Source organism: Theobroma cacao, chromosome 9 (genome assembly GCF_053813885.1).
Source record: "Theobroma cacao isolate CCN51 chromosome 9, ASM5381388v1, whole genome shotgun sequence".
In the NCBI taxonomy this organism is placed as follows: domain Eukaryota; kingdom Viridiplantae; phylum Streptophyta; class Magnoliopsida; order Malvales; family Malvaceae; genus Theobroma; species Theobroma cacao.
This window is the reverse complement of record NC_142647.1, coordinates 7,855,761-7,878,811: the sequence shown is the minus strand read 5'-3', so window position 1 is coordinate 7,878,811 and position 23,051 is coordinate 7,855,761. Positions and strand designations below refer to the sequence as shown.

Sequence of the window (23,051 nt, the reverse complement as noted above, 5' to 3'; positions counted from 1 at the left end):
AGCACTACCAAATGCATAGAGGCAGAATTATATTAAGTAATCAGAGTGTGTGAGATGGAGTCTAAATGGTTGTGGATGTTTCTAGTAGCGTTAATCTTGCTTGAAGGGTGGTGTGATGGTTGCTGGGAGCAAGAAAAAATTGCTCTCTTGCAACTCAAACCGTTCTTCCATAATATTAAGGGTCTACATAACTGGGCAGAGGGAAATGAGAGTATTTCCGATTGTTGTGAATGGGAAAGGGTTGAGTGCAATCCCACCACTGGACGAGTGACACGACTCTTCCTTAATCTTACAACAACTTTAACCTCTTCTGATTTAGCTTATGATGGATATTATTCGGATGAAGGTTATGAAATTTACATTTCTGAATGGAACAGTGGGAGTACTGGGTGGGATTATTGGTATCTCGACACGTCTTTGTTTCTTCCCTTCGAGGAATTGAAGAGTCTTCATTTGAGTGGAAATTCCATCGCTGGTTGTGTTCACAATGGAGGTTCATTCACTTTCTCCTTACTAACTGCAACGTCTACAAATTTGTTTCCATTTGAAAATTCATTTATTATTACTTGTTTATCTTAATTAAATATTCTTTTTCATTTCTCTCTTCAACTGTTATATTAAAAAACTTTTTCCTTGTAGGTTTTGAAAGATTGTCATTGAAATTGGACAAATTAGAGATTCTTGACTTAAGCAACAATAATCTCAATGATAGTATTTTATCATCTTTAAGTGGACTTTCATCTCTCAAGTCTTTATATCTGGCCAGGAATCAATTCACAGAATCAAATTCTATCAATGGTAAAGTTATTATTCTCTTATTTCACAGTAATTTTTTATATCATAATTATATAAAAGTACAACTCCAAAAGTATAAAAACTAAATGATACATATATTCTTGATAATTTATTAAATTATTCATCAAAATGATATATTTATTTTTTATATTATTTTTTATTTTTGTATTTTTTATTATTTTAGAATGACTATAATTTTCATCATTATTTTATTTTATTTTTTAATTATCTCTTTATTTTTTGAACTTTGAACTTAAACCAATTGAGTCCAGAGAAAAAACAAATTTAAACTAAATCTAATGGAGTTGAAGCTGCAACAACCCTTTCCTTCCTTTCTTCTTTTTCTTTTTTGCCTCTTTATACCCAAAACACACCTTCAACCCAAGAAAATATCTTATTCTCCGCATTTTTTTTCTTTTTCTTTTTCGTTTTTGCTCTTTCTATCCAAAACACATCATTTCAACCCGTATCAAAACTTAATCTTGGCATTCTCTTCTTTTTCTTTCCCTATCAGACACCTTCCCCCTTTTTCTTTCTCAAAACTAACCTTTCCCAATCTGATCGTCCCTCCCCTTTCCTCTCTTCCTTTCTTTCCCTTTCACTATATTTTTTTCTTTCTCTGTCATTTGACAACCATCTCTCCCGCTATAACCCCCAATCTCTTCTTTTCCCTAAAACCCATAAAATCTCTCAAAATTGACATAGCTTCATTTTTTTCCTTTTTTGGTTTGTATCATTTGCTTTTTTTTCAATTACTTTTGTGTTTGTATTTTTTTGGTTTTTTTCCTATTTATATTTGTTGTTGATGATTTATAATTTCTATTTAGATTAATAATATTGGTTGATTTTTTTGTTGAAGGTGGTCTTTGTCTTGAATTGTATGTTTTTTTTTTTATTTTGTTTAAATAGATTTATGTTACAAAATATAGCTTCAAAAAGTTTCATCAGTATCTATTCCGCCAGGTATCTCTTCTTTTTTAAGCTTAGAAGGTCGCAAATATGCTTTATATGAAACAATCTAAATAGCAAAATACCAAAAAAAAAAAACCTTGTTAGAACATGACAAGCAGCTTGCATAAAAAATACTGAAAAAGCAACTAAAGGAATAAAACAACCTTTTATATCATAAGTTATAACACGAGTCTATATATAGGGTTTCACATAATTTGAATTCTTTTTTTAGTTTTCAGTACTTTTTTATGGATTCTATTTTTTACTAATAATAATTTGAGATTTATTTCAAAGCTTTTGGTAGAAGTTCAGAAAATTTCCTTTTCTAGAAATTTTCAAAAAAAATTGTCACTCACAAATTTTTTAAAATTCCACATTAGAGGATTTTCATCTATTTACATTTTTTAGACATTTTATTTCATTTCTTTATTTTTTCCATTTTAATTTTTTCAAAAAAAATGAAATGTTGAAATTTTTTCTAAATTCTCTAACACTTTTGATAAAAATTAAGAATATTTTCTCACCTAAATTTTTGCAAAAAAATTATTATTTACAACTTTCTTAAATTTCATTATTGGTTGATTTTCATTTATTTGCATGATTAAAATTAAATGCCAATTATGCAAGCAAATAAATACCACGATAAAATTTGTAATTTATTAAATATTTTACTTATTATATATTTATTTTTACACACATTTTTTTGTATTTATTTAGAAATAATCTTCCTAGTAAAAATAGTTTTTGGATTTTCCCCAGAACTTTTGGGCTTGACCCAATAGACATGGGTCAGATCTGGCCCAAAGCGTTTTTTCCTCCTCCCTTATTCTTTAAAGCAACGTCATTTGGTGCTCCTCCCCTACTTCCAAAACGACATCATTTTGTGCCACCATAAAAGAGAAAAGTCATCCCTTTTCTCCTTTATTTTCTTCTTCTCCCCTTCTTTCCTAGCTCTTCCGTTTACTCTCTAGGTTTTCCCTCTCCCTCTTTTGTTGTTCTTGTCCCAGATTCTGGCGATAGTCCGCCACCTTCACTACCGCCAGCAATGACTGGTTAGTTTTTTTCTCTTCCTCTCAACCTCCTTTTTTGTCTAATTGAAATGGACTTCACGAAAACAAAATCCTTTTATTTTCCTAGAATAAAAAATCGAAAGCTCTAAAAACCTAAAGTAGCCGTCGATGACCGGATTTTGCGTCAGCCAGTATCCATTTTTTCTTCCTTTCCACCGATTGGTATGCTCGCCAACACCTCTCTTCTTCCAAAAACCAAAAAGCCGAAACCAAATCCTAAAAAAAAAACTCAAAAATCCGAAAGCGTCCCCTTTTTTATATTGTGTTTTTTGTGTAATTACTTAATGTTCTTTTCCTACTGGAGGGCTTTTATATTTTTCATTCCAAAACAATAGGGATGAGATTTATCAGATTAATAGCAATCGTTATAAATCTGATAAACCCAAACAAAAATTGTAGTTTTATCAAATTCTAATTCCTTTTTCTTTTTCTGATTTTTTTATCTTTTAATTTTATTATTTTGATTTTATTTTTTTGCAATTTGAACTATCCAGCTCAAGGCCCATTAATCTCATAATCAACCCAATCAAAGACTAAATAAAAATAAGCATAAAAGGCTAAAATCTAAAAATTTTGTTAATTATTAAAAAAAACTGATCTTAGCCTAACTTATTACAGAAATTTACAAAAATGACCCAGGCAAAATGAAATGTCTACAACAAGCATATGTAAATTCTTTAATAATATAATAATTTATACAGATTTTTTAATATAAGACTATGAAAGTCATTGGATCATTATCCGAATAAATTTCCCTTCTTTTGGTCTTTTCTACTTTTTGATACGTTGTTGTTCTTAGTTTTAAACAGTCAATTGTAAAACTTTGACATTTAAATTATGATTAAGCCAATGAATTTAACATAATGCATCCCACCACCATCTTTATCTAATTATAAGGCATGTCCTAAGATTTGATTATGAGTTAGATGTTGACATTTAAATAGTCTATTCTTAATGATATTTAATTTACTCGCTTCTAAATTAAAAAACATGTTACTATTCTTTTTTAAGACTCTATCACAGAATCATCCTTCTAGTTTTAAAAAATATATTACAAAGTCATCATATACATTTTTAAAACAACTAATTAATGTTTTTGAGATTATTACTAAAAAACTATTTAGTGAGTATATTCTATATGAAAGTATTTTTATTGATTTATTTTGCTCAAGTGATAATCACATGAACCAAAACTAATAACGTAATAATGTGTTTTTTTATTGACGAATATGGATGGAGATTATATATAGAAACTAAACCTTACTGTGTATTCGAAAGGTTTTAGGAGCCTTCTCCTCTCCTTCCTGAAAAAATGCCTCATTGGTATTGAGCAATAATTTATTGATGGAAGGATCTATGTATTGATAATTCATGTTTTTCATTACCCTATTTTTCCTTAAATTTATTTTAATTGATGTTTAATTTAAGTTATTTATGCATCTCATCATTTACTTATTAAACTTTTAAGAGTAATTTGTCGATTTTCCATATAAAATTTTGTAAATTTTAGCATTTTAGATGAAAGTATAATCATTAAATGTTGATTGAATAAAAATTGACAATCATGATCTACAAACTTGATCATGATATTACTCATTAACAATAAGTTAAACATACAAATCAGATTACACTTATTATTAGTTCAACCATTAATTTGTTTTGATAAAAGGAGTTTTTTTCATTTTTGTTTTTAGTATTAGTTAAGATCACTAGAGCTCAAGTTGAAGGAAAATATATATAATGACCAAAGAAAATTAATGTAATTATCTATAGTATATAATGTTTTACAGTATAAATTATTTATTATTATTACTTATTCATTAGAATATTATTTTTATTATTAAAAAATAAAATTTAACATAAAAATTAAAAATTTACATGTTCAATAAATCCTAGCAACATGTGCAACAAAGACTACAGTGTATATATATATGTATATATATATATATATATTATGAACATAAAATAAATAAAATTTGCAAGTAATATATAATATTGACAATTTTTTAATGTTATTGGCACCAGGTATTAATATACTATCAAAGTTGAAGAATTTGGAGACTCTGGATTTACGTGGTAACATATTAGGAAATGACGTCTTGTCACATCTAAACGGATTTACATCTTTAAAATCATTACGTTTGCAGGGGTGTGGATTACAAGGAACTGTTCCTATGCTAGGTATGTAGGCTTGCTTTTAAGTTTTTTTCTTTTTCCTCTTAAAATCTCATTGCTTAATTTGTGAAAGCGCTTATTGGGTGCATTCTTCCGTATGAGTGGGCTGATATATTTTATTGGTTTTGAACAGAATTCAGTCATTTGATGAACTTAAAGGAATTGTATTTAGGCCGAAATAAAATTGAGAGTTTCGAATCCTTTCGAGGTATAAGTTCACCTTATTTATTAATTAAGTATTTGTCTTTCAAACATATACAGAATGTAAGTTTACTAAATATTCCTTTGGAGATGAAATTACGATAACTCTTCTACAGAAAAAAGAGAATTGGGGTTCATCAAACTTGAGGTGCTTGGTTTAAGTGAAAATTTCTTCAACAACAGCATATTCTCATTTCTCGGTGTGCTCTCAAATTTGAAGTCTTTGTATATAATAAGTAACATATTGAGAGGGCCAATAGGTAATCAAGGATTCAATTCAATGCTCATATTATTATGTTCTATTTTAATTTAATTAATTCTATTTGTGATTTTTCTCAGAATTAGATGCTTTCAGCAACTTGGAGAACATGCATATTGACTGCAGTTTTGACAGTCTGACCTACGACGGTATTGCTAAGCTGTGTCTTCATCAATTTGTACATGTTTGAACTAACTATTCAAAAATAAAATTTAATATTTCCAAACAGATGCATTAAAAAATTTAAAATTAAAATTTACCAAAACCTTTACCAACTCTTCAATGTAGGCAATCTCTTATTTCACTGATTCATTGATATTTATGTTAATGAAATATTAAACTATGCACTTATTTAAGTAGTAATTAATATCTCGTATCAACACTTTTGAGAGACATTGTACTTCTCTAACTTTTACTCTCAAAGAAATTTCAGCTGTTCAAAAATGAAAATACTATACAACTTACAAGGATTGTGCACTTCATGTGACCGTCATTTGTCATGAGATTAGAAGATTGCATTTGCTTCTACAGGGAAGACTACTTGATTTGCCAGTTTCCTATTGCAAATTTATACTTTATAAGGGTACTGGAACAAAATGAGAAAAAGTCTTTTTATGTATTTAAAGATACATTGCATTTGGTTAATTGCCTCATTTACAGGAGTAATAAGTACCGGTTGTAGCCTTCCACTGCAATCACTGAGCTTGTTCTCGTCGTTGAAGACTCTTCGTTTGCTTGGATTTAGTTTTAACGGAAGAATTACTACAGAAAGTAAGTAATAATGAATGTGCAAAATATGCTTTGCTCCTATAATTATTTGTATTACCAACACTCTTTCTTGCCTTCACATTGAATAGATAATTTGCACAATTTTACGAACTTGGAAAACTTGGTCTTGGGTGGCTCTTTTCACCAAACCAAAGCATAAACGGATCTAAAACTACTCAATATCAAATTTAAAACGTAAAAACAAATTTTTTATATCATTCTTATTTACCCCCACCCCACCCCCTCTCTATTAATTTTGTTAAATTATTTTGTTTCATATATTTATTCTTATAAATTCTACCATTTTTTCTCAAATATTTATATTATTGTATTTTTTAAAATATTTTTATTTCCCCTGAGTTCTTTTTGTTTTAACATAATTTCTTTGATTATTCCAATATATATAGTCAAATTTTCATATAGTTAATAGTTAACCTTTTCCATAAAATTCTTGTGTCTTGTGTGACCTTTTATCTTTCGTCAAATGATTTTTTCAAATATATTTTTTGAAATAGTTATCTTTCACATAGTTAATAGTTAACTTCTCTTAAAAAGTTGTACATGTATGGCTATGAGGTGAACCACAGCTTCCCTATGAATGGTAAGTTAGATCTTTCAAATTTTCAGTTATTAATCCATTTTATTTAATCTCTGAGTCTGAGTGTCTGACCACAGTGGTAAGAGAATTCAAATAATCAGTTATTCAAAATTAAAAGAATTCCTTTTAATGAATGTTCCAAATTTTCAATAATAATTATCACTCATTACAAGTCTATTTGTAAATTGTAATAGATCGTTCCCTGGACCAAATAAAAAAGAAAAGGAAAGTACAACAGTTTAGTGAATCTGGTGAAGCTATGATATATATATGTACAACTTATGATATATATATATTTGTTTTTCTTCTTGTTTGATTTCATAGACCTTTTTCTTTTAAAGAATATATAGACAACTTGGACAACCATTCATTAATTAGCTCATGGCATCATATATTAAGGTTTTAAATTGCATACTCATTACATAGATATTAGTAGGTGATTTTTCTTAGTCGCAAAGCTAAATATTGCAATAATCTTTAATCATCAAAGAGAAACATAGTAAGTGATATAAAATTAATATAATTAATGAAAAATACAGTGGATTAAAATTGAATTGAAAGTTGTTGAATTTTGTTTAAAATTGTCATTAACAATTTTTATTTCAATTACCTTCACTTTCATTGATATATTTTTTAATTCTTTTACTAATTTCAAAAATATCTTGATTAAGTAACTTAATATTATGAAATAAATATTTATTTTTATATAATTGTTAAAATTTGATTTGATTGATATTTACTTTTTGTTTTTTATTTTTACTTTATGCTTTTTGTTATTGGTATTTTATTTTCTATTATTTTTTAACTTTTCCTTTCTATTCATATTTTAAAAAAACAAAACAAAACAAAAATATCAACCAAACAAAGTCTAAATACTAATTTTTTATTATAAACTTTTAGTAATTTGCAACTAATGTATGTCTTTCGAAACATAATTAATTTCGTAACTTTTTTATTGAACAGTTTGGCAAAATTTGACAAGTTTGGAGGACTTGACCGTGGGATATTCATCTCTCCCTTCCAACTTTATTCAAGATATTGGAACACTGACTTCTCTTAAGAATTTGTTCCTGTACTATTGTGAGGTGAATGGCAACCTCTCTATGCATGGTAAGTGAGATTTTTCAATTTTTCAGTTATTAATCCATTTTATTTATTTCATTGTTTAGATTGAATACATATTTCTTAGCACTGGTCATTCAAATAATCATTTATTCAAAATTAAAAGAACTCTTTTTAATGAATATTGTTCCATAAAATTTTCAGTAATGTATATTACTCCATATAAGTCTATTTGCAATAGACCCTTACCAAATGAAAAAAAAAAGTAAAACAATTTAATAAATTTTGCGAAGCTATGATATTGAGTGGATCTTCCTATTTACGTTCATGTGAGTTTTCTTCTTTTGAAGAATATATAGACAACTTGGTCAACCATCCATTAATTAGCTCATGCCATCATATATTAAGGTTTTAAATTGCATATTCATAACATAAATATTAGCAGGTGATTTTTCTTGGGCTGCAAAGATAAATGTTACAATAATTTTTAATCATTAATGAAAAAAATAGTAAGTGATGATATAAAAATTAATATAATTAATGAAAAATATAGTGCCTTAAAATGTATGGAAAGTTGTTGATTTTGTTTAAAATTGTCATTAACAATTTTTATTTGCAGTCCTTTAACTTTGTTGATATATTTTTTTAATTATTTTACTAGATTAAAAATTTTTTTGATTAAGTATCTTAATATTTATTTTTAGATAATTTTTAAAATTGTGGTTTAAGATAGGATACATATGAGGATGAAAATTCGAATGGAAAGAGGTTTTCCAAGTGATCATTTAAGTATAAAGTAGGGAAAAAAGATAAAAGCAAAAGGAAAAAAGCAATATATTTATTTAAAAAGAAGAAGAAGAAACTTTATTTGCTTTTGTAATATAGTAGCTACGGGAAAAAAACAGAAACTTATATTATAATTGTAAAAATAAAAAAGAGTAATAAGAGAGTAAGACAGTAGTTTAGAATAGTGCTAAATTCTTTTCTTTAAAATCATTTATCTAAAATTAGAAGAATTTATCAAGCGAATGTTGCTTAAATTTTTTAATAATTTATAACTCATTGGATCTGTCTAATAAACCCTTCTCTGCTCAAAGAATGTTGGGAAATTGCGGAATTATCTCTAAAGAATTGCCCAAGATCTAACCCAATCAATAGAATAAAGAAAGAAAGAAATCAAGCACACCCACAAGAACACAAGAATTTACGTGGTTCGGTCTTTTGATGACCTACGTCCACGGGCACAGCAACAGAGAAAAATTCACTAAGAGAAAAATCAGGAGATTACAAGAACAGTCTCAAACTCATAACCCTTATCCCACATACACCTAAATCACTCTCTCTAAATCTAGGTGATGATTATTCTTTAACCCATAGGGTCTTTTTATAGTGTCAAATACAATAACCTTATCCTAATAGAATTAAGAATTGTTATTCTAATCTAACTAGATTTAAAGACTATTTTATAAGGTATACTAATTTAATTAGAATTAAACAATCCTAATTAAATCACAATTCAAGACTATCCTAACAATCTCCACCTTAGGCTTGAATTCACCAAGCTCCACCTTACGAACCAATCTCTGTCGACACTGTCAATGCCCCAAAGAGCCTCAAGCACTATGAACACCGATCAAGTCCAAGCAATGCTTGAACTTTATCCCAAAAATTGACTTAGTTAGCATATCTGTCGAATTTTCATCTGTAGCTATTTTCTTTACTACAATGTCACCTTTAGAAATAATCTCTCGAACGAAGTTACACTTGACTTGGATGTGTTTGGTTCTCTCATGAAACATCTTATTTTTAGTCAAATGTATAGCACTTTGACTATCATAAAACACAACTGTTTGTGCTTGTTCAAAACCAAGATCACTAACCAAGCCTTTAAGCCACAAAGCCTCCTTCACTACCTCGGTCACAACCATATATTCAGCTTCAGTTGTAGACAAAGCAACGGTTGATTGAAGAACTGCTTTCCAACTGATTGCAGATCCTGAGAGAGTGAACACATACCCCGTTTGAGATCTTCTACTATCTAGATCACCAGCAAAATCTGAATCGGAGAAGCCAACCACATTACAACTAGTGTTTGCACCTCCTTCATATACTAAGCCAATATATATAGTGCCTTTTAAATATCGAAAGATCCACTTCACAGCTTGCCAATGTCATTTTCCTGGTTTATCCATGAATCTACTAACCATACTAACAACATGTGAAATATCAGGCCTAGTACATACCATAGCATACATAATGCTACCCACTGCATTAGCATAAGGAACACGAGTCATGTACTCCTTCTCATCCTCCGTTTGTGGTGATAAACCAGTTGAAAGTTTTAGGTGTAGTCCCAATGGAGTAGTCACAGACTTAGCATCTTGCATTCCAAAACGTTCTAGTACCTTTTGAATGTATTTCTTTTGTGACAAACATAATCTCGATGCTCGTCTATCTCTGACAATTTCCATACCCAATATTTTCTTTGCATCACCTAAGTCTTTCATCTCAAACTCACCACTAAGCTGCTCCTTTAAAACGTCAATGTCTGACATACTTTTGGCAACAATAAGCATGTCATCCACATACAACAACAAATAGATAAACGAATCATCTGGAAGCCTTTTATAGTAGACACAACCATCATGTACACTTCTAGTGTACCCATGTGCCTCCATGAACATATCAAACTTTTTATATCATTGCCTAGGAGATTGTTTTAAGTCATATAATGACTTTTTAAGTAAACATACACAATTTTCCATACCTGGAACAACGAATCCCTCAGGTTGTTGCATGTAGATCCGCTCTTCAAGCTCACCATGTAAAAACGTTGTTTTGACATCAAGTTGCTCCAACTCAAAGTTAAAATATGCCACTATAGCAAGCAACACGCGGATTGAACTATGCCTCACGATAGGAGAGAATACTTCATTATAGTCAATTCCCTCTCTTTGTGCATACCCCTTTGCCACAAGTCGTGCTTTAAATCTAGCATTTTCAACTCCTAGGATCCTTTCCTTTTTCTTGAAGACCCATTTGCATCCCACAACTTTTTGGCCTTTAGGTGGTTTCACAAGCTCCCATGTTTGATTTCGGTGTAAAGACTCAATCTCCTCATTCATAGCAGTTAGCCATTAAGAAGACTTGATACAAGTAATTGCCTCACGATAAGAGTAAGGCTCATTAGTCTCTACTTCTTCCGCCATAGATAAAACATAAGAATCAAAATCATGCTCCACACAAGTAACAAAATCATCAAACTTCTAAGGAGCTTTTGAAATCCTTCTAGATCTGTCTGTAGCAATGCTTCGTTGTTGTATATTAGATACTTCCTCTTGTGATTCATTTTGGATTTCACTATCATCTTGCACTGTCCCAAGAGCATTGATTTCAAGCTCCACCTGCTTGTCCACTTCTTGGTCTGATGAGATTGCAATTCTAGACTTTATCCCATGAAGTAATGCAGACTCGTCAAAGGTAACATCCCGACTTACCATAAACTTGGGGGATTTCGGATCAGTACACCACAGTCGATAACCTTTTACCCCATATGCATAGCCTAGGCATATGCACTTCTTTGCCCTCGGCTCAAGCTTACCATCATTTACATGAGCATAAGCAGGACAACCAAATACTCTCAATATAGAGTAATCAGCGGGTTTACCTGACCAAACTTCCTCGGGAGTCTTTAATTCAATTACAGTTGATGGAGACCAATTTACCAAGTAGCAAGCCATGTTGATAGCTTCTGTCCAGAATACTTTAGATAAACCAGCATTATAAAGCATGCATCTTGCTCTTTCAACAAGTGTTATATTCATCCGTTCTTCAATACCGTTTTGTTGTGGTGTTTTGATGACAGTGCGATGTCTAATGATTCCTTCATTCTTGCAGAATAGATCAAACTCACCTTTGCAAAATTTCAAACCGTTATCTGTTCGAAAGCGCTTGATCCTTTTCCCTGTCTGCTTCTCGATCAATGCCTTCCATTGCAAAAAGGTGGTAAACACTTCACTTTTAGCCTTCAGAAAATACATCCATACTTTTCTTGAAAAATCATCAATAAATGTTAACATGTATAATGATCCACCTTTTGATGCCACAGGAGAAAGACCCCATAAATATGAGTGGATCTACTGTACTCTTGGTTCGATGTGTAGCAATGTTAAATTTCACTCGGTGTTGTTTGCCATAGATGCAATGTTCACAGAAATCTATCTTCCCAATTTTTTGATCACATAGTAAACCACGTTTACTCAATTCTGTCATTCCTTTCTCACTCATATGACCTAATCTCATATGCCATAAACGTGTAACATCATCATCAGGATCATGGGATGAGACTACAGAAGCAGTTCTAATAATCGTACTTCCCACTAGACGATAAAGGCCACCGGATAACTTACCTTTCATGATAGTTAAGGCTCCTTTAGATATCTTCAAGACACCATCTTGGCCACTATATTTGCAACCCTTCTTATCTAACAAACTCAAGGATATCAAATTCTTTTTCATGTTAAGTATATGTTTCACCTCAAGTGCCCTTACTATACCATCAAACATCTTGATTCGAATTGTGCCAATCCCAACAACTAAGAGAGAGAAATCATCTCCTAATTGTACAGTGCCCATATTAACAGATTGATAAGTTGTAAACCAATCACGCCTAGGACATATGTGGAAGCAACATGTCGAATCTAAGATCCATGTATCCTTCAGATTACCATTAGTAACTGCAAGAACACTATCAGCTCCCTCAAAAGTATCAAAATCATCTTCAACTACGTTTGCAGTATTTTCAGACTTATTGATCTTTTCATCACCCCTGAATTTAGTACAGTCTTGACGAAAGTGACCTTTTTTACCACAGTTCCAACAAGTCTTTCCTCTTGATCTAGATTTGGATCTAGATTTACCTTTTCTGTCTAAGCTTTTCTCTTTACCTCCATATCTATTTACAACCAAACCTTCTGCTTGATTTTCATTCCGAATACCACCAACTTTCTTCTTTAATTCCTTGGAATTTAAAGATGCCCTTACATCCTCGAAAGTGAGAGTGTCTCGGCCGTATAGCATAGTATCCACGAAGTTTTCATACGATGGAGGCAAAGAACATAAAAGAATTAGGGCTAAGTCTTCATCCTCAATTTTAACATCGATATTCTTTAAATCAAGAATAACTCTATTAAATTCATCAATGTGGGTATTAACGGACGTACCTTCACTCATCTTGAGAGTATACAATCGTTGCTTCATATAAAGTCGATTCGTCCGGGACTTGGTCATATAAATACTTTCAAGTTTAAACCACACTGCAGCAGCAGATTCTTCATATGTGACTTCTCTTAGCACCTCATCAGACAAAGCAAGGAGAATAGCACTATGTGCTTTTTCATAAGGTCATCTTTCTCACCATCAGATAAATTCGAGGGAAGATGCTCTTTTCCCTTCAGTGCCTTCAACAGTCCTTGTTGCACTAGCAATGCGCGCATCTTAACACGCCACAGGCTGAAATCGTTTCTTCCATTAAACTTTTCAATCTCATACTTGGTCGACGAAGTTGCCATAGCGAGATTCAGATTGATCCAAGACCTTGAAGCTCTGATACCAGTTTGTTGGGAAATTGCGGAATTGTCTCTAAAGAATTGCCTAAGATCTAACCCAATCAATAGAATAAAGAAAGAAAGAAATCAAGCACACCCACAAGAACACAAGAATTTACGTGGTTCGATCTTTTGATGACCTACGTCCACGGGCACAGTAATAGAGAAAAATTTACTAAGAGAAAAATCAGGAGATTACAAGAACAGTCTCAAACTCATAACCCTTATCCCACGTACACCTAAATCACTCTCTCTAAATCTAGGTGATGATTATTCTTTAACCCATAGGGTCATTTTATAGTGCCAAATACAATAACCTTATCCTAATAGAATTAAGAATTGTTATTCTAGTCTAACTAGATTTAAAGACTATTTTATAAGGTATACTAATTTAATTAAAATTAAACAATCCTAATTAAATCACAATTCAAGACTATCCTAACAAAGAATAAACAAGAAAGCAATATAATCAATCTAATGAAACAACATATGAGTATTGTTGACTGCGTATCTATTATCTACCTACATATTATTATTATTATTAATATTATTTGCACCTGAAAATATATCTTTATATGTTTCGGTACTTTTTATTTTATTCTTGCAATATAGGCCCACTTCATTTGAAGAATTTGGAATCTCTCCGCATATACTTGACTCCTCTGGAAAACAACTTTCTTCAAACAATTGGAGCAATGCCTTCTTTGAAGTCTTTATCATTATGGAATTGTGGACTCAACGGCACCTTAGCTACACAAGGTTGAGATTGATATTACCCTCTCTTGTTTTCTCTTTAGCTGTTCTATTCTGTTTTGAAGTTACCTTCTTTTTAAGTACTTTTTTTGTCTTATTCATGTTGTCACTTTTGCATTTCAACAATATCTTTTTATTATTATGATTTCATTTCAAATTTTTCTATATAGTCAGAAAAGACAGCAAGCATGAACGGATCTAAAACAATTCATTATAAAATTTAAAATGTGTAAACAGTTTTTTGATATCATTCTTATTTGCCCCCACCCCACCCCCTCTCTATTAATTTTATTAAATTATTTTGGTTCATATATTTATTCTTATAAATTCTACCCTTTTTCCTCAAATATTTACATTATTGTACTTTTTTAAACTATTTTTATTTTGCCAGAGTTCTTTTTGTTTTAATAATTCTTTGATTATTCCAATATACACAGTCAAATTTTCATATAATTAATAGTTAACTTTTGCCATAAAATTCTTTTGTCATATGTGATCTTTTATCTTTTGTCAAATGATTTTTTCAAATATATTTTTCCAATGGTAAATACAATTAATATATTCATTTCTATGTAAATAAATTTAATTAATATAAAGTATTATAAAAATAATAATTAATATTATATTAAATTTAATATTGGTCCTTTTATTAAAAATCTTGACTCCATCCCATTTAAATAAGGTTATACAAACTATATACGTAAACTATATTTGAGACTTATTTATTAAGATTTAATTTGATTGGTATTTACTTTTTATTTTTTGCTTTATGCTTATTGTTATTGGTCATTTTTTTTGTATTCATTTGTTATTTTCTTCCTTTCTATTCATATTTTACCAAAAAAAAAATCAAAACAAAAATATCAACCAAATAAAATCTAAATACTACTTTTTTTGTAGTTATAAAGTTGTAGTAATTTGCAACTACATCTTTTGAAACATAATTGGTAACTTCTTATTGAACAGTTTGGCAAAATTTGACAAGTTTGGAAGAGTTGAGTGTGGAATTTTCATCTTTCCCTTCCAACTTTATTCAAGTTATTGGAATACTGACTTCTCTTAAAAGGTTGGAAGTGTCGGGTTGGGAGGTGAATGGCAACCTCTCTATGCATGGTTAGTGAGATCTTTCAATTTTTTAGTTATTAATCCATTTTATTTATTTCATTGTTTAGATTAAACACATATTTCTTACCACTTTGTCATTCAAATAATCATATATTCAAAATTAAAAGAACTCTTTTTAATGAATGTTCCAAAAAATTTTCAATAATGTATATCACTCCTTATAAGTCTATTTGTAATAGACCATTCCCTGAACCAAATAAAAAGGAAAGAAAAAAAGGTAAAAGAGTTTAGTAAATCTCGGGAAGCTATGATATTTAGGGGATCTTCCTATTTACGTTTATGTAAGTTTATTTCTTTTGAAGAATATATAGAGAACTTGGTCAATCATCCATTAATTATCTCATGCCATCACATATTAAGGTTTTAAATTGCATACTCATTACATAAATATTAGCAGGTGATTTTTCTTGGGCCGCAAAGATAAATAGTACAATAATCTTTAACCATCAAAGAAAAACATAGTAAGTGATATAAAAATTAATATAATTAATGAAAAGCATAGTGTGTTAAAATTGAATTGAAAGTTGTTGAATTTTGTTTAAAATTGTCATTAACAATTTTTATTTGAATTCCATTCACTTTTATTGATATATTTTTTAATTTTTTTACTAATTTCAAAAAAATCTTGATTAAGTAACTTAATATTAAGAAATAAATATTTATTTTTATATAATTGTTAAAATTTGATTTGATTGATACTTATTTTTTGTTTTTTATTTTTACTTTATGCTTTTTGTTATTGGTCTTTTATTTTCTAATATTTTTTAACTTTTTCTTTCTATTCATATTTTACAAAAAAAAAACAAAAAATCAACCAAATAAAGTCTAAATACTAATTTTTTATTATAAACTGTTAGTAATTTGCAACTGTGTCTTTCAAAAAATAATTTCATAGCTTTTTTATTGAACAGCTTGGCAAACTTTGACAAGTTTGGAAGAGTTGAGCGTGGAATTTTTATCTCTCCCTTCCAACTTCATTCAAGATATTGGAGCAATGACTTCTCTTAAGAATTTGTACGTGTTTGATTGTGAGGTGAATGGCAACCTCTCTATAAATGGTAAGTTGGATCTTTCAATTTTCCAGTTATTAATCCATTTTATTTATTTTATTTTTCAGATTGAATTAATATTTTTTTATCACTTACTATTCAAATAATCATTTATTCAAAATTAAAAGAACTCATTTTAATAAATGTTCCATAAAATTTTTAATAATGTATATCTCTCTTTATAAGTCTATTTGCAATAGACCCTTCCCGCACCAAATAAAAAAGAACAAAAAGCACAACAATTTAATAAATTTCGTGAAGCTATGATATTTAGTGGATCTTCCTATTTACATTTATGTAGGTTTTCTTCTTTTCAAAATATAGACAACTTGGTCAACCATCCATTAATTAGCTCATGCCATCATATATTAAGGTTTTAAATTGCATACTCATAACATAAATATTAGCAGGTGATTTTTCCTGGGCGGCAAAGATAAATATTACAATAATTTTTAATCATTAACGAAAAAAATAGTAAATGATGATATAAAAATTAATATAATTAATGAAAAATATAGTGCCTTAAAATGTATGGAAAGATGTTGATTTTGTTTAAAATTGTCATTAACAATTTTTATTTGTAGTCCTTTAACTTTGTTGATATATTTTTTTTAATTATTTTACTAGATTAAAAAAAATTGATTAAGTATCTTAATATTTATTTTTAGATAATTGTTAAAATTGTGGTTTATGATAGGATACATATGAGGATGAAAATTCGAATGGAAAGAGGTTTTCCAAGTGATCATTTAAGTATAAAGTAGGGAAAAAAGATAAAAGGAAAAGGAAAAAGGTAATATATTTGTTTAAAAGGAAGAAGAAGAAACTTTATTAGCTTTTGTAATATAGTTGCTAAGGAAAAAAAAAACAGAAAATTATATTATAATTGTAAAAACAGAAAAGAGTTTTAAGAGAGTAAGACAGTAGTTTAGAATAATGTGGAATTCTTTTCTTTAAAATCATTTATCTAAAATTAGAAGAATTTATTAAACGAATGTTCCTTAAATTTTTCAATAATTTATAACTCATTGGGTTTGTCAAATAAACCCTTCTCTGCTCAAAGAACAAAAAAGCAAAACAATATAATCAACCTAATGAAACAATATATGTATATTGTTGACTGCGTATCTATTATCTACCTACATATTATTATTATTAATATTATTTGCACCTGAAAATATATCTTTATACGTTTCTGTACATTTTTTTTTTATTCTTGCTATATAGGCCCACTTCATTTGAAGAATTTGGAATCTTTACGCATAGACTCCACTCCCCTGGAAAGCAACTTTCTTCAAACAATCGGAGCTGTGCCTTCTCTCAAGTCTTTATCATTATGGAATTGTGGACTCAATGGCACCTTACGTACCCAAGGTTGAGGTTGATATTACCCTCTCTTGATTTCTGTTTTGCTATTCTATTCTGTTTCTAAGTTACCTTATTTTAAGTACTTTTTCTGTCTTATTCATGTTGTCACTTTTGCATGCATTTGAACATTATTGCTCTGTCTTATTTGTGTTATCACTTCTGCATTTGAACATTATCCAAATCAAAATATCACACTTCTATCGTACCCATTTAAAAAGTAATGAAACCTACTAAACAAACATAAAACACCTTAACATAAAATCACTTTGTTGATATATTTTTTTAATTCTTTTAATAGATTAGGTTATGTCTAATAAACCCTTCACTGCTCAAAGAATAAAAAAGCAAAACAATATAATCAACCTAATGAAATAACATATGTATATTGTTGACTGCGTATCTATTATCTACCTACATATTATTATTATTAATATTATTTGCACCTGAAAATATATCTTTATACGTTTCTGTACATTTTTTTTTTTTATTCTTGCTATATAGGCCCACTTCATTTGAAGAATTTGGAATCTTTACGCATAGACTCCACTCCCCTGGAAAGCAACTTTCTTCAAACAATTGGAGCTGTGCCTTCTCTCAAGTCTTTATCATTATCGAATTGTGGACTCAATGGCACCTTACCTACCCAAGGTTGAGATTGATATTACCCTCTCTTGATTTTTGTTTTGCTATTCTATTCTGTTTCTAAGTTACCTTATTTTAAGTACTTTTTCTGTCTTATTCATGTTGTCACTTTTGCATGCATTTGAACATTATTGCTCTGTCTTATTTGTGTTATCACCTCTGCATTTGAACATTATCCAAATCAAAATATCACACTTCTATCGTACCCATTTAAAAGGTAATGAAACATACTAAACAAACACAAAACACCTGAACGTACAATTCCTATATATATCCCTTTTCCATTTTAACTCTTTAAATATTATGGAAAGTCAATAGCTGACGAGATCCAAGGGACAGAGTAGCTGTTTCATGTTTATTTGTTTATGTTTTTTTTTCCTTCTCTTTTATTTATTTTTTTTTCTTGTTCTGGGGACAAACCTCTTTAATGTTTAATAATTGATAAAATAATACGTTTACAGGATTTTGTGAATTGACGCATCTTCGAGACGTTGATATCAGCTATAATAATCTAAAGGGTAATTTGTCGGAATGCTTCTCCAACTTCACGTCCCTTGAAAATTTAGATCTCTCTTCCAATCAATTTTCTGGTAATATATTTTTCCTTAAGAGTCTAACGTCCCTCAGCACGTTGACACTTTCAAATAATAACTTTCAAATCTCGAGCTCATTAGGACCCTTCTTCAACCTTTCAAAGCTCAAGTATGTCTATGCAGACAATAATTCCATATATGCTGAAACCGAGATGCATCATTTGAGCCCAAGATTCCAACTGAATAGCATCAGTTTATCTTGTTGTGGAGATGTTGGATCATTTCCTCAATTCCTCTATCATCAACATGACTTGCAGTTTGTTGATCTCTCTAACATCTATTTCAAGGGAGAGCAGTTCCCAGGTTGGTTGTTGGGAAACAACAAGAAATTACAGTCACTAATTCTCATCAACAACTCCCTATCGGGACCTTTTCGGCTACCATTCGCTTCACATTTGGATTTATCAGGTTTAGATGTCTCCATCAATTTCTTCAATGGCAGCATCCCAACAGAAATTGGAGCAAAACTACCATCGTTAACGTTTCTGAACATGTCAAAAAATTATTTTGGCGGTAGCATTCCGGCTTCCATCGGTGATATGAATTCCCTACAATCCTTGGACTTGTCTAACAATCAATTGTCAGGTGGATTGCCCGAACACTTCGCCATGGGCTGCTCCTTATTAAGGGTCCTTATATTATCAAAGAACAGACTGCAAGGCCAGATTTTCTCTGTAAATTTTAGCCTGACAAACTTGAGAGAGTTGCAAGTGGATGGGAATAACTTCTCTGGAAGCATCCCAGATTGTTTGTCTAATTGCTCATTTTTGTCAATATTGGATGTTAGCAATAATCAACTCTTTGATGAGATACCAAGATGGATGGAGAATTTGTCAAGATTGTCAAGGTTAGATTTAAGCAATAACGCAATTTTTGGTGGGATACCGAAGTGGATGGGGAATATGTCAAGTTTGGAAGAAATTATCATGGCAAATAATCATCTTGGAGGTTCAATCCCCGTGGAGTTTTGCCAGCTCAATCTTAAACTTAAACTTCTGGACCTTTCAGCTAACGACATCTCTGGGAGTCTACCATCTTGTTTCAGCCCTTTACGGATTAGTCAAGTTCATTTATCTAAAAACAAGCTACAAGGGCAGCTAACAAATGCATTTCGTAACAGCAATCTTTTGGTGACATTAGACCTCAGCAATAACCACTTAAGTGGAAACATTCCAAATTGGATTGGCAAGCTTTCTCAATTGAGTTATCTTCTCCTAAATAACAACCATTTTGAAGGTGAGATTCCAATTCAGTTATGCAAGCTGGGTCACTTAAGCTTGATTGATCTTTCTCACAATAATCTTTCTGGTATTATTCCCTCTTGCTTGAAGATTACAACACTGAACGATGTATCTCAAGATTATGTCCATTATGTCACTACTGTTGCCCGAGTTAATACTTCTTTCTCCACTGAAGAGCCAATAGAGTTCACAACGAAAAACATATCCTACTCTTACAAGGGAAAAATCCTTACAATCCTGTCTGGAATTGATCTCTCTTGCAACAAGTTGACTGGTGAGATACCCCACAAAGTCGAAAACTTCCTGAAGATTTTTGCTTTGAACTTATCTCACAACAGTTTGACAGGACCAATCCCAGCAGCACTTTCTAAGCTGAGGCAAATTGAGAGTCTAGATCTTTCTTACAACAACTTGAGCGGGAAAATCCCTCCTCAACTTGTGGGGTTATCTTTCTTGTCTTTTTTCAGTGTGGCATACAATAATTTATCTGGAAGTACACCTGAAAGGACCGCACAATTTGCAACATTTGAAGAAAGCAGCTACCTGGGAAATCTTTTTCTTTGCGGTCCACCGTTGCAGAAGAGCTGCTCTGCAACTGAACCATCATTGATACAAAAGGCTAGAGAAGAAGATGGTTCAATTGACATGGATGTCTTTTTTGTGAGTTTCATTGTGTCTTACATAATAGTGCTATTGGGTTTTGCTGTTGTGCTTTACATAAATCCTTATTGGAGGCGAGCATGGTTCTATCATATCGAAATGGGCATTACTTCATGCTTCAATTTTGTGGTAGACAATCTCCCCAGAGAATTCCATTGTTGAATATGTAGCCAATAGATTTACATTTCCACCAAAAAGCTTCAAACTTTTACCTTTCTTGTTAAGAATTTGAATAAAGAGCCTGTCTATGAAAATTCTACTACAATATGTTTCTTGACCAATTAATCATTTTGCAAGTAGCAAGCTTGGATCATCTCTAGAACAAAATGAGCGGCAAAATTCACTTCTCAACAATACAAATGACAGTATTGATCATGACATTTGTAACTCCTTTACTAGTTTTTGTTGTGCATGTTACTAATTTGTGTTACTAACCATTTTTCTCTGCTAAATGAAACTTTCATTGGCAACCTCCTTCATGTAGGAGTTGTTGCAGATCCACCATTATTAAATCAAACTACTCACATGGTGACTAAAAATATAGCAGTTTTCCTTTGTACATTTAGCAGTGTCTTCTTTGATAATTTTGTTAAGAATGCAAACCAGAATTTGGTGGCATTGAAATGAAAGTCTCAACTTTAATTAGGGTAGCCTGGGTTATGATCCACATAATCTCGCTTTATTCTTTATGTTCCTTTTTCTCCATCCCCTTAAAGGATAGGAAAAAGAAAAATACGTTGTCAAATTTCAACCTTTTGCTTTAACTTATTGTGCAGATCGAAAAAAGCTTGTGATAATGTGTGACTAAAAACTGAAGTTCACTAATGTAGCAACTTTCTATCATGGGTGGGTATGTTTGCAAGAGTCAAGAGATAAAACAACTCTTAGATTCTCTTCAATGTGGGGGAAAATAATTTATCAATGAAGTCCCAACTGCAAATCATCAGTTGGTGACCTTGGACAATACAATCTACCAACTGATTATGTGCATGTTACTAATTATTTCCTTTTGGCAAATGACTTTTCTTTGTGAACCTACCAACATACAAGGACTTCATCGTGACAGATTTAAGGTTGCTCAATTCAAATTCATCTGACGGTAGGAAAAAGTTAGTGGCATCAAGACATGGTTGTTTCCCGTGTATAATTTGTAATGTCTTCTAAAATGGTATAATGTCTTCTAAAATGGTGTTCTTTGGAGTGCTAATCAAAAAATGGTTTGGCTTCCAACAATCACACTCTGTTCATATAATGCTTCTATTTCTATGTTCTTTTTACCCTTACTTAAATGAAAGGAAGAATTGTAATTTTAGAACTTCAACTTTTTGTGCCAACTTATTGTTTAGAAATTAGACAGAAGAAGCTTGTGTTCTTGTTTGACTAAAACATGAAGTATTTTAAACTGAAGTTCTCTAACTAGCAGCTTTTTGCTATGGTTAGGTAAGTTTGCAACATTGAAAAGAATAATCTTTGAACTAGTAATTCTACATTAGATTTCTACACCATGTGTATTCAAAACTGTCTAGGATCCCAAGATATCAACATATTTCCCCCAGCAAACTGGATCAAAAGCAATTCCTATATAACATTGAAGTATTCACATACAATTTACCAGGGTGATAATAAACTACAACTATCACTTGGCGAGCATATAATTATGGCATTCATTTTCTCAAACTCACCCAATTTAAGTGCTGAGCAATGGCATCCCATATCCTCTGCCAGATCTCATTCACCTCTTCTTCAAAGACAAGCCTCAGCTCCTCTTCATCCTCCCTTAAAGACCTCCACATTTTCTTCTGGCAATGACTCGCTGAACTATATTAAAAAATTATGCAACAAAGCCCGTCACAATCACAAACGGCAAATATTCAACACATCTCTCTTTCCACCTCTTAGAAAGAAGCTGCCAGCTAGCTCTAACTCTCCCAAAAGCCATCTCAATCAATCCCATTGCCTGACTATGCACCGCATTGAACTCTTTTTTGGGTAAATTCAAACTATCTCCTTCCTCATTGGGCCTCAAATAAGGGGTTATAAGCCATGGCAAGAGAAGGAAACAAGAATTGTCCAATATGTATTGAGGAACTGAATATCCATCACCAAGCTTATAACAAGGCCCATTAATAACTCTC

General features: G+C 30.9%; 1 protein-coding gene across 7 annotated transcripts in view; it reads left to right on the top strand.

Annotated features, from left to right (window-relative positions):
• Positions 1–23,051, top strand: part of LOC18588871 (uncharacterized) — a 76,096-nt gene continuing 53,045 nt past the window's right edge. The window contains exons 1-15 of one of the 7 annotated variants that reach the window (XM_088809620.1): positions 2–493; positions 640–798; positions 4,842–4,997; positions 5,125–5,199; positions 5,309–5,452; positions 5,532–5,600; positions 6,112–6,222; positions 7,781–7,927; positions 14,098–14,244; positions 15,205–15,351; positions 16,275–16,421; positions 17,640–17,786; positions 18,282–18,428; positions 18,884–19,012; positions 19,139–21,181. In XM_088809620.1, the coding sequence (XP_088665746.1) occupies positions 55–493; positions 640–798; positions 4,842–4,997; positions 5,125–5,199; positions 5,309–5,452; positions 5,532–5,600; positions 6,112–6,222; positions 7,781–7,927; positions 14,098–14,244; positions 15,205–15,351; positions 16,275–16,421; positions 17,640–17,786; positions 18,282–18,428; positions 18,884–19,012; positions 19,139–21,078 (4,104 nt within the window). In that variant the 5' untranslated portion in view covers positions 2–54 and the 3' untranslated portion in view covers positions 21,079–21,181. Of the gene's footprint in view, positions 494–639; positions 799–4,841; positions 4,998–5,124; positions 5,200–5,308; positions 5,453–5,531; positions 5,601–6,111; positions 6,223–7,780; positions 7,928–14,097; positions 14,245–15,204; positions 15,352–16,274; positions 16,422–17,639; positions 17,787–18,281; positions 18,429–18,883; positions 21,182–23,051 lie in introns of those variants that run through there. The other 6 variants (XM_088809619.1, XM_088809623.1, XM_088809622.1 and 3 more) reach the window with 6 other exon arrangements.